The sequence below is a fragment of the Carlito syrichta genome, unplaced genomic scaffold, assembly GCF_000164805.1.
Source record: "Carlito syrichta isolate Samal-C Ts95f unplaced genomic scaffold, Tarsius_syrichta-2.0.1 Scaffold123581, whole genome shotgun sequence".
Classification (NCBI taxonomy): Eukaryota; Metazoa; Chordata; class Mammalia; order Primates; family Tarsiidae; genus Carlito; species Carlito syrichta.
In genome coordinates, this window is record NW_007067677.1 from 190,594 (window position 1) to 203,491 (window position 12,898).

The following is a 12,898-nucleotide window of genomic DNA, read 5'->3' on the forward strand; positions in this document are numbered from 1 at the left end:
GCCGGCAGCGGCCACTGCACTCCAGTCTGGGTGACAAAGTGAGACTCCAACTCAAAAATAAAAATAAAAAAATAAAAAAATAAAATAAAATAGCTGAGTGTGACAGCATGCACTTGTAGTTCCAGCTACTTGGAAGGCTGAGGCGGAAGGATTGCCTGAGCCCAGCTGGTCAGTACGGGGTCACCATGAGCATGCCACTGCACTCCAGCCTGGACAACAGAGTGAGACTCCAACTCAAAAAAAAAAAAAAAAATTGAGACTCAGAGAGATTGAGAAACCTAACTGAGACACGCCACTAGAAAATAAAGGGTAAAGTATTAGTTCAAACATAAGGTAGACTCCACTACCTCTGCTCTTTCTAATATAGAACTTAGCCCAGTGGGTATTAAGCAGAGTGAACTTAGGAGAAAGAGTGAATCAATAACTATCTGGGGTGGGAGCCTATCATAAACCAGGGTGGAGAAGGTGGAGAATCCCAACCTGAAGATACAGAGTTAGTGTCAACTCCTATGGAAGACAGAGCCCTGAGCTACTTATTGCCCACTTGTGAAGAATTCCATAGAGAATTCTTTCTCCATGCTGATTCTTGAGGTTCTGGGCCACTGCCTGGAGTTTTCTGGAACATCAACCACTGCTATCTCCTCTTTCCCTTCCTTCCCTTACCCATTTCTGGAGTACATGAACTTCCTGCTTTTCTCATGCTCTGGACCCAGGCTTCCAAGTTCTCCCTATATACTGAGCCTGGCCTGCACCTGTTCAGGTGACAGCTTTCATAATCCAGGAGTTCACAAAGAAGCTTAGATTGCCTGGTCAGAGAAATGGTATTTGCAGGTTGTCATAGATGAGCAATCAAATCTTTCTGATTGTGAAGAAGATATATTCTTTATGTTTTCTCAGTAACTTCTAGGACCCCCATCATGAGACTATTTCCTGCAGCCCTTCTAACACACAGTGCCTGATATTATGGACGCGATATTCACAAGACAAGCATTAAAATTGCTCTGTTTTGAGCAGACCACAGTAGACAGACTTTCTTACAAGGGAGCAGTAGGGATTAGAAGATGTAAGAGTCAGTTGAGTGCCTGGGGCTACTGTTAAGGGAGTGGGCATTTTCAGGCACTTTCCCTGACTCACCATGATGCTGGTTGCCACCCTAGGAATGTTCTGCACTCATTCAGTAAATGTCAGCCAATCCAGCCTCCATGGCATATACATCTTAGCTGCAGGAACATCTCTATACCAGAGGCAGTCAAACTTTAGCATGCTTCAGCATCACCTGGAGGGTTTGTTAACACAGATGGATGGGTCATACTCTCAGAGAGTCTAGTTAAAGGACCTGGGGTGGAGCAGATATTGCATTTGAAGTTGCTGGTCTGAGGGCCACACTTTGAGAACCCCTGCTGTACACTCTCTTTACCCCGCTTTTCCTGGAAATTACTTGGCCTAGTGGCCCTGAATCTATATGCAGGAAGATAATATGTACAGGAATCCCAGATGTGAAATTTGTCCCCTTCTCTCCACAGATGGGGTTAAAAACATCAAATAAATGGGGGAAAAGATTCGTGTTGATTCTCAAACCTGGAGTATCGTGGCAGTAATACATCAGTGCTTTTACTGAGCAGAAGAGGTTAATTGTATATAATTTCCATGTATCTATGGTACCACCACACACATAGTGCCTGATATGATGGACGTGATATTCACAAGATAAGCATAATAGTTTTGTTGTTGTTATAACCATGCTATGCATTTTTCAAAGTGTGGTTTGTTTGTTTGTTTGTTTGTTTGTTTGTTTTTGAGTTGGAGTCTCACTCCATCGCCCAAATTGGAGTGCAGTGGCCGCTCCCGGCCACCACAGCCTCGACCTGCTGGGCTCCAGCGATCCTTCCGCCTCAGCCTTCCAAGTAGCTGGACCTACAGGCGTGCGCAACCACGCCCAGCTAATTTATTTATTTATTTATTGTAGAGACGATGGCTCGCCAAGTTGTCCAGGCGGGTCTCGAACCTGCGGGCTCAGGCAATCCACTCACCTCGGCCTCCCAAAGCGCGGAATTACAGGCTGAGCCACTGAGCCCGGCCTCAAAGTGCTTTTTAAAGTACTCAAAGTAGTTTTTAAAGATTCTTGTGACTTCTTTAATTTCTTCTTAGAAACCTCATGAAAATGAGTCAGTGTATCTTATACAACTACTCTAGTGAGCAAAAATTGACATGTTTTAGAATTGTGTTCCTTTGGGAATCCATTTTGGCATCTTGAATTTATTTTGTGAGCATTATAGCAAATATGCCAGAATCTTGAATAAATCCACCTATTCCACCACTCCTAATATGGATAAATTTGCTTCTAAAACTTTCTGTAGGGGGAAAGAAAGATTGATTTTAATAAGAGGCAAACAAAATTGTATCGCAAATGTGTGCTCCTTTTGAGCTGTCAGAGATAGTCACTATAAAGATATCTAAATTTTATATTTTTATTTATAGAAATTTGTACCAGAAGGCAAAATTCAGATACTGTAATTTCTATTCTGGAATGACTGCTCATTTAGGTTTTTAACCAAAATTTCTTCCTTTTGACATAATGTTTGACATTGGACCATTTGGAATCTTCTGATTCGTCTCCTCTTCTTTTCCTCAAAATTTTCTTCACCAACGAATCAATCTTCTTCCCTCTCTGTAATTCTTGTTTTACCATGGTTGCTTTAAACAAACACTGCGGTCTTTGTAAGAAACCTACAGGGATGCTAAAGGTTCCAACACAGATACCAATATTCCCAATAACATAACAATACACAACAAAAATGATAGTAAGATGTTTTCCCCTCATCATTGAACACATTGCTGCCTGACTTTTACCTAATCTTGTTCCTACTGTATATCAGTGTTCCAGGTCCTGTGGAGGGGGAGTTCATGAGAGAGGAGTGTCTTGTCCAGGAGGCCTCTGTGATTGGACAAAAAGGCCCACATCCACGGAACCCTGCAATGAGCATCTCTGCTGTCACTGGGTTACTGGGAATTGGGACCTGGTAAGACTCGGTTATAGATGTTTTGTTTTATTTTAGCTTTACAAAAGAAAAAAGTATGGTAACTTACCTTTTATGAGGAAATGTGAGAGAAGGAAATAGCATGTATTTTTCATTACAAAAGTAATATGTATTCACTGTACATGTTCACTATATTCATTGATTTATAGCGTTTCTATACACCTTAGTTTTATAGTTAGTTTTATACTAACTTTAGTACCTTCCTGCCATCTAATATCTCTAAGTCTGCTAAAAATTGACCCATAGCTGTTATGGATCAGTGTCTACTGCCTTGTGTTCAAAAGAGAAAAGATCAAATACCAAAATTATTCCAGAGGCACAAAGCTTAAGGAAAGACTACTTTGTACCTCAACATCTTGGACCCTGCAGTTTTTCCTAGAGCAAAGAGGGGTCCCATATGTCCTGCTTTAGACTTTGTCTCACTTAGTGAGTTTCAAGCCTCTTGTCAGCCTACAAATCAGTTTGCCAGATGGCCAGCCTGCTTGATGGAGAGATAAACAAAATAATTAAACTATAATTGAGAGAAAGTGTTATTCTACCAAAGTGTGTTTGTTGCATAAACAATACTCTATCAGCAACACTGAAAATAAAGAAGATTATCCCCTAGAGATTCTGCTATCATTCTGATTTGTCTTATACTGAGTTCTCTAGAAAATAGACTCTTAAAGCAAAATCTTATATTTTATTAGGAAATTCACTGCCAGAGAAGCAGGAATGATTTAAAAAAAAAAAAAGGAAAGAGGTAGAGAAGAAGAGTCAAATATAAAGTGATTACCAGACTGATTATTTCCATCTAACTAAACATCGCTTAGTGTCAGGAGCAACTGACTGCAGGCTCTCACAGGAAGGTCTGCTAAAAGCCATGTGAACTATTGCCTCTTATGGCAGTTTATCCAGGGATAGGAGGAAAGAAGAGTTACCTGAAGTCTCCTGTCTTTCTTTGGAGAGCTAATATGCCCAGACTTCTGAGGTCCCATCATGACTCATGTCTCACTGGCAACAAGAAAGCCCAGAGTCAGGAAGTGAAAGCCATGTGGCATGGGCCTGATGTGCAGGCCACTGAGCTATGCTTCCAGGAACCTGGTTGCCTCTTCAGCTGGGACAGATTATAGGGCTAGGAACTGGAAGGTCGGGGAACCAAGAAAGTCTGACATACTGATGCCTCAGCCATACCATTTTTATAAAGTAATTCATTCCTGTATATGTGTATTTTGCTGGTTATAATTATAACATGGGCAAATGCAGTGTTTTGTTCAACATAATGGCCCTAGATATTTTTAGGTTGCTATATTCCTAGTAGTCCCCATTGTTCATAGTTGCAGTGTTACATCTGCACAACCGTAATCACCTCAAATGCTGGTTCAAATTGACATTCCATTGACATTCAGACATGTGAAGTATTGAATCTAACGCTACATTTACTTAGTTGTGTAGAAGCATACAAACAGAAACTATATTAGGCACAACAGCCTCATCTCTGCAGGAGGCAGCTACCCAAGGACACAACTTCAGTAGCTTCCTTGAATGGTACACAATATATATGGTTGGCAAAGGATGAAAACCAAAGTGCACATGGGTTATCTTGAAACTGTTTTGGTCACCAGACCACATGCCAACTCACAGACACCCTGCAGGGGACAGTCCCATGCACCAAGAATTTCCCAGTAGACAAGGTAGCCATAACTTTCCACATTTACCTTAAGTCTGTAGTTCCCTGCCAGAATCATACTTTCAGGTCATTTTTCCCTCAAGTAAGCTGAACCAGGTCCAGTGCTAACCGTTTATTCACAATAATTTTCCATCAAGTTGATTAACCATACTTATTTAACCATGGCCTTTTTGTTGTAATGTGTATCTATAGTTGTCTAATTAATATTCACTACCGCAATCAAGACGTGAGTGTCATAGTCTAGCCATAAGTGTCATAAAATTTATTATTAACATCATGACAGCTCATAGATCAAGGTAGCAGTGACCTTCTTCACCTACATGGGCCCAGATAGAGGCCGTGCTTACTCTGGGCAGGATTTGCCCCAGCCACCTGGATGTATTTCAGGACTAGGCTCTTCATAAATATATTGGAGCCCTGTATAACAATATATGTATCACTAATCAAAGCAAATGTGACCTCAGAAGAAAAAATTTAATACAATGTGAAGTTATGAATGTGCTATAAGTTTGGACCCATTCAGAGGCAGAAACATCTCATAGAAGATTAGAAACTACAAATGAACATTTTTAAGTCTCACCATCAATTCCCTGAAGGAGTTAGAGATTATAGTCTGTTGGAAGTGGACATGGGTTGAACTCTCAGAAGAATCACATGTCAGGAGTTCATCAATTGTGCATGGCAAAGAATGAGAAGGAATGAGGAGTGGCTAACACCTACCAAACCAGCCTTTGGAATCACTCCTGATCTCCATGATCTACTGTTACATGAAAAGATAAGTTATGGATAAAGTATGCACATTTGCCTCTGTTTTCATAACTCTACTGAATAGGCATTAGGGATAAAACACCATAAATAGTACAAACCCATAGAGACAAAGATGGGGCAGGCAACAACAGCAGAGAGAGGGGTCAATAAAACTTGAGAAGCTGTAAACAGATGGTTAAACTTTCATTGATTTAGTATACCAGAGAAAGCTAAAATCTTTCTATCATGGGGATGATAAGAAGCAAGCAGATTGTCCAGATATCTCTAAAGGCAGAGATGATGGTAGAGGGTTGGTTAGAAGTCTATAAGAGAAGTAGTGAGTCTCTCCTTTGTCCCAGCCATATCTTGGAGCTCTTCTCTCTGGAGAAGTAAACCAAAGAGACCTTGAAATTATATACAGTTGGTGGGAGCAAAAAGGTTCATCTCTCAGACAATCAAGTGAAAATACACACAGTAAATAGTGTGATGTCCCCCTTCCTTCACTGAGTTCAATGCAGGCAGGAGACTAGCTTAGCCTCAATTAAAAAAAAAAAAAATCTCTTCTTGATCATCCTATGTAAAGCTACCTCTCAGTAGCTACCACCAATGTAGCTCCCAATAAGATCATAGGTAACTCATTCTGAAACACAAAGAGATAGCCTAGAATTGATTACCAGACATTTGAGAAAACCCCTCACACCAAGGGCAAAATAACAAAACAAACAGAACAAAAAGAACTCTGAAGAAATGGAGACCATGCAAGGATTAGATGAATGTCTCCCAAAAAACCAATAATCTCTTCAGAGAAATAAAAGATTACATCCATGACATGGAACAAGAAGCTATACAAAAGGAGTATTCAAGAATAGAATAAGACCTTAGAAAAAATTTTTAAATAGAAAAGTAAAACATTAATTAGCAGGAAATTTGGAAAATAATTTGAAGACTTTCTCAAGAAAAGGAGAGCAATGACCAAAGAAACTGAGATTTAAAAAAATAAGAATATGAGAGGATCAGGCCAGCAGGTACATCAAAATAATAAAATTTTTAAAAGGGAGAATAGAAAAAATAGAAGTGAGGACATTATCAAAAAATTAACACAAGAAAAATTTTCCAAATCTGAAAGACAGTGAGCCTCTATAGAAAGGGGCTACAAATACTATAATTAAAAAAAAAAAAAAAAAAAAACAAGGGATGGGGAGGGGACAGGAATCTGTTTCTACATTAGCAAGACCAGAAAACAAATCTTATATTACGTGGTTGTTACAAGAATTGAAATCAAGGATATTTTCTATGTGCAAAGAACATGGCCTACCATATGTTTAAAAGTACAAGAAAGGTAGTCAATGAACATGTTTGTATTATAAAACATTAAATGGTTTCTCTTCATATTTCTCTACTTGATCTATGTTGGTTGTAACATAGCAATAACAGAGTCCAGTCTTCATGTATCCCTTTTACAGCTTCTCACAGAGCAAGGATCCGCTTGAAGTATTTGAGTAATTATTTGTTGAACTTTGGAAGTCAGCTTCCCAAACAAGCCAGTGTTGGCTGAAGAGAGCTCTTGTAGTCTCACTGGACAGAGCATCTAGGACTGAATGAAGCTAATGTAGACTGCAGCTGAGGGTATAAGCAATGCAGTGGGGCCATAGACTTAGCTAGGAGCCAGTCAGGTTTGGCCCTAACCCCTTTGGGTTTCTCGGTTCTGCTCAAGGATCTTTGATTTTACTGGATCGAAAGGAATAAATTGAAGTCCTAGGAGAAAGATATACTCTTTCCTCTAAAACCCCCAATTTACACCATTACTACAATTAATAACACCCAAATCAACAACCATGCTTTCTGCTTAATCCCCCAATTAAATACAACACATATTTATGCATCTTACAAGTTATTTTAATTGACTAGTAAGTGCATGGACAGTGAGTTCTGCTTATTTTTGTGCTTGGCTTGAAATTAGCTCTTCCATCCTAATTTGCCCTGCCCATGGGGACCCGCATGACTTCAGTGCTCAAGACCTGCCATTCTTAGAAGAAGAAATCAGGAAAGGAAGTCCTTTGGTCTGTAAGTGGCAGTCTTATTTTACAGAAGAAGAAAGAGAAAGCTGGAGTGAATGATTCAGAACAGTAAGCAAGAAGGCCCAAGTCTCCTAAATTCTTGTCTAGTACTTTTTCAGATTCTGACTTAATTAATTTCCATTGTTCTTTCTTCTGTCCTCTGTTGCAGACTTTTATTTACTCAAGACCAACTGAGTAGTTATTTCTTACTCTTTGTTTCTCCCCCACATCCACGGAGAATTTGAGGTGAATCCACTAAAGAAAATTACCTTCAAGTTTAATCACAGAAAACTCTGGCTTCATAATGCAAACACAAGCCTCCCTGCTGATCATCATGCTCTAGGCTTTATAAAGAGTAAAATAAAATATAGTGATAGATGTTTAATAAAGTGATGCTTCTCTTACCTTCTGTATGGGAGATATCTGTGAAAAACAGGATTTGGGTAGCAGTATTCTGAGTAAACCAGTGGTGTCCCGGTGTGGGTATTATCTTATTCGCGAACTGAGTGTCCAATAGTGTCTTAAATGGCAAATGAAATCTTTTGAGCCAAGTGACGTTTCCAGAATTTTCCATGCAGCAGTCTTTACAGCCAATCGTTCAGTGAATATACTGAATGTCATGCTAATTGCTGTGAAGTATGAAGAAAAAGAAATTCGTTTCTGTCCTCTGGGAGGTTTGGTAATATAATAAAAATTAGACTAAAAGTGAGAAAACATGATATAAAATGTCAATCTTAAGAGTATATGTGGTTCATGATAGCCCATATGTAGAAATGACCCAAATGTCATTAATGGATAAATAGATAAACAAAACATATAAACATACAATGGAATATTATTCCATCTTAAAAAGGAAATTCTGACCCATGTTACAATATGAATGAAACTCAGACATTATGCTAATTGAAATAAGCCAGTTCTAAATGTACAAATGCCATATGATTCATTTAGATGAAATAACTACAGCAGTCAAATTCAGAGATAAAAAATAGAATGGTGGTTGCTAGGAACTGAGGGTGATAGTGGGGCCTGGGAATTCTTGTTTAATGGGTACGGAGTTTGTTTGGGAAGATGAAAAATGTCTAGAGATAGATTGTGGTGATGGTTGCACAGCAGTATTAATTTTCTTAAGGTCACTGAACTGTATACTTAAAAATAGTTAAAATGGGGCAACCCCTCAGGTCCCCTCCCACTGTGGGAGCTTATCTGCCCTCTCAATAAATCCTGCTTTTAAAAAATAGTTAAAATGGTAAACTTTATGTTTTATATATTTTACCTAAAAAAATAATAATTTAAGAAAAGAATATATGTGGTAAATTCAGACACATTTTCTTACATCTTCAAGAGTCAGGTTATATAAACTGCTTCCACAGACTGCTTATATATACTGTATCCCCCTCCTGCTGCCAGGTGGCCAGTCATGACATTGCAGTGGAACCTTAACTGTTAGCATGGCTTGAGACCACACGTGGTCCACCTAGGCCCAGACCCAGGGTCTGTTCCTGCCCTGCTGCTTCCTCAGTCTCCATGCTCAGTCCTGTCCCTACTTCCAGATATGAAGTTTTCTTCTTTTTTGCTTGCAATTCAAACTCTCTTCATATGGTTCACTCCATGTATTCATGATGCAAAGATAAGCGTTTCAGTGGGGAATTTTAGTTAGAACCAAGGGCATAAACCCCATAAGCACACCTCTCTCATTCCCATTCCTCTCTAAGCATGGGCTTCATTCCACTCACATTTTCTGTCATCTTGTTTTCTCTACTTCTCCTACGTGACAGGAAATGTGGCCACCAACTGCAGCCAAATTTTTGTATTTCAGACTCAGGTGGACTGTCTTGCTCTGTTTCATTTCCAAATTCCCAAGGAAGTGACCGATTGGCCCTGCTTGATTCAGTGATCCTCCCCTGGACCAATCATGTGCAGCCAGGTGGCAGGGTCCCATGGTATTAACATGAGTTCCTAGATCCCAGTTTTATGGCCATGTAGTATAAGGCTACAGGCCATTCTCAAGTGTGGGAAAGAGGGGTTATGTTCTTCAGAGAATTCAATAGTAAACTAATCTAAATTCAATCTATACAACATATAATGTAGGACTCTTCTTAAATTCATGTCCCAAATGACTAGTACCTTTATTCTATACCTCCTTCGGAAAGGTTTCTTGTAATTGAGATTTTCCCATCCTTAATCACAACTGGGTTAAAAGTACTCTGCTGGTGTTCTCTTGGTGGTCCTAAGGAAGAACTCTGACTTTCTATACACCTCTCTTTCAGTGCACCACTTCCTGTGGAGGTGGCTTTCAGAAGAGGACTGTCCATTGTGTCCCCTCAGGGAGCAATAAAACTAAAGATCATGACCAGTGCCTGTGTGATCATGAACCCAGACCTCCAGAATCCCAAAAGTGCAACCAGCAGGCCTGCAGGAAGAGTGCTGGTGAGTGAATGGGTTTGCTCAAGGGGGGAAGACAGCTTATCACAAACAAGTCATCCTGTATGATTCAACTTGTAGATAGTTTTACATTCCTTTTCCTGAATAGAGAATTGTAATGCTGAAGAGGCAGCCACCATCTCTGGGAACAAGCTGTCTGATTTGGTGAGGTTTCACTCTAATTCCTTGAGAGATTATTTCACCAATTTTTCTAAGCATGTTCACACTGACATCATCCCACATGAGAATGGGAACTACTTCTATGTTTTCAAAGATGTCTGAGAGATGTTCTAACCTTTCTTAGGAGCCCAGTCAAGGATGGAATGGTCCTCCCTGTAAATCTAGCATGCAAGTGGTTCATTAAATAAGTGTTCCCAGGGAAGACCATTAAGGGAATGAAGAAAGCAGGTAGAAAAAGGAGGGAGGCATAGTCAAGGTACCCTCTCAGGACCGTGAGTCCTAGGTCCATCCTGGTCCCACAAGAGAGCTCCAGAGTGTAAGTTATGCCTCAGAGTTGTCCATTCCTGAGCCAGTGAGCTGGACTTTCACACTCTTCACCCAGTGGCCAAAGGTTACACCGGGAGATGTGAATTTGCAGGAGGCTCTCTATGTGGAGCTCCTGTAGGCTTCCTGAGTTCAACCACAAACTCTAATATCCATTGCACTGGTCCATTTACATTTTGGGCTCCATTTACATGCAAAATTTTCAAATTAAATTAAAAACCTGGAAAAAAGTTATCAGACAGAGAGAAGATGTTTTTGATATTTTACTTACATTTGTTACAAAGAGGAGAATGCCTCATGGAGATATAGTACAGCAATTGGGATACAGTACAGCAACGTCTACATGAATTTACTCTGCCCCTAATTAAATAACCCAACTAGGCAACATCAACTAAGGACCACGCTGCTCCTGAAAAAGTAGCATAGTGGTAGTACACAGTGGCAGTCTTTTTCTGCAGATTCTTAAAAATGAGAAGTAGTGAAATATATGCTTCCTTCCAAGTACTGAGGCATCCAACAGAGACTGCCCTTAGAGTTAATATCCTGAGATATTTTTTCCTAGGATTGGTTTATTTACAAAGCATGCATTTATTCGACAAATATTTGTCAGACACTTACTACATGCTAGACAGAATGTCATACAAAAAACAAAACTACAAACCAGTGACAGGCACTATGAGAAGTGAGGTAAGGGATGTTATGAGATTACTTGGGAAGGACATCAAACATAAATTAGGGAGAACAGGGAAGGCCTACAGAAGAAGTGAAGGTTGAGTATAAAGGTCAGGTCAGAGGTTTCAGGAGAAGCTTTCACCTTCTGGAAGACACGGAAAGAAGATGGTGGCATGCCACATAAATTTTACTCAAGTACAAAGTTCAAGGAGAGTTTGGAAATTATAGGATTGGAGAGGGAAGCTGGAGTTAGAGAATAAAAGGCCCTGGGAAGCATGCTGATGATTTTAGACTTTATCCCTAGGGAGGAAGGAAGTCATTGAAGAATCCCAAATAGGGGAGTGAAGATAAGAAAGTTAATGCTGAGGGGCCGGGCTCCGTGGCTCAGCCTGTAATACCAGCACTTTGGGAGGTTGAGGTGAGTGGATTGCCTGAGCCCGCAGGTTCAAGACCAGCCCAGGCAACTTGACGAGACCTTGTCTCTACAGTAAATCAAAAATTAGCCAGGCATGGTAGCACATGCCTGTAGTTCCAGCTGAGGAAGGCCGGAAAGCTGAGAGAGAAGGATCACCGGAGCCCAGCAGGTCGATAGTGGGGTGACCATAAGCGTACCACTGCACTCCAGCCTGGGTGATAGAGTGAGACTCCAAGTCAAAAAAAAAAGAAAGAAAGAAAGTTATGCTGGATGCAATGTGGAGGATACAGAAGACTAGTTAGGAGGCTGCAACTAAGCAGAAGATGTTCTATATGGCACGAAGTAGGGCAATAGAAGTGCAGACAGATAGAAGTACATTCAAGAGCTAATTAAAAGAAAAATTTGACAGGCCTTTGTGCTGGGAGAAAGGAGAGAAAGGCTAATGCCCATATTTCTCTGACTTGAGCTACTGAGGAGATGAAGCAACCAGGCACTGAGAGAGGAAGCCTAGGAGTAGGTTTGGAAGGGGGGAAGGTAATGAATTCTGTCTGGGACTTGTTTGTTGAGGGACCTGTGAATCATCTAGGTAGGTATATCATACGGTGATTCATTTGCTGCAGAGATGTGGAGGGCAAGTGAGAGATCTGGGCTGAGAATCATGACTGAAATGCATGGAGGAACAAAATGGTTTAAGTATGATTGTCACTTGTGTCTTTCTGACTTGTACTTGTGGTGGCTTTCATTAGCCTTACCTGAAATGCCAAAAGCAGCCACATTCAGCTCATTGTCAGAGATGTTATTAATATTTAGTCTTCCAGACTCTTGCTTCTCAAAGTGTTGTCCTGGACCAGCTGAACTGGCATCTCCTGAGAGTTTGAGGATCCCAGCCTCACTCCAGACCTCCTGAATCAGAATATGCATTTATTTATTTTTTATTTTAAAACTGTGGGGTACAGTTAAGGGTTAGGTATACAAATATGCATTGTTCAGGTACCCTTGTTGATGAGGTGTGCCCCCGCCATCCCCAGACAGATATTGACTACCATTAATCCAATCTCCCTTCCCCTCCCTGTCCCCCCCATAGTTTCCTGCCACTGTCAATCCTTTTCTTATAGTATTACGGTAGTTGTTCAAGGTCCACTTATGAGTGAGAACATGTGATATTCAGATCTTTGTTTCTATGAGAGATCACTCAGTATTAAAAACTCTAATTCCATCCAGGTTGCTGCAAAATTCATGATTTTGTTCTTTTTTTTATGGCTGAGTAATATTCCATTGTGTATATGTACCACATTTTTAAAATCCAGTCCTCTTTTGATGGACAACATGGTTGATTCCATGATCTTGCTATTGTGAACAGTGCTGTGATAAA

General features: G+C 40.2%; 1 protein-coding gene across 1 annotated transcript in view; it reads left to right on the forward strand.

The window, feature by feature from the left end:
• The window catches only part of LOC103249837 (A disintegrin and metalloproteinase with thrombospondin motifs 12), a gene marked incomplete at its 5' end in the record, with an annotated part of 154,497 nt that overhangs the window by 135,173 nt on the left and 6,426 nt on the right, over window positions 1-12,898 (forward strand). The window contains 2 exons of the mRNA XM_008048455.2: window positions 2,877-3,020; window positions 9,782-9,941. Of these exons, the coding sequence (XP_008046646.2) occupies window positions 2,877-3,020; window positions 9,782-9,941 (304 nt within the window). The remainder of the gene's footprint in view (window positions 1-2,876; window positions 3,021-9,781; window positions 9,942-12,898) is intronic.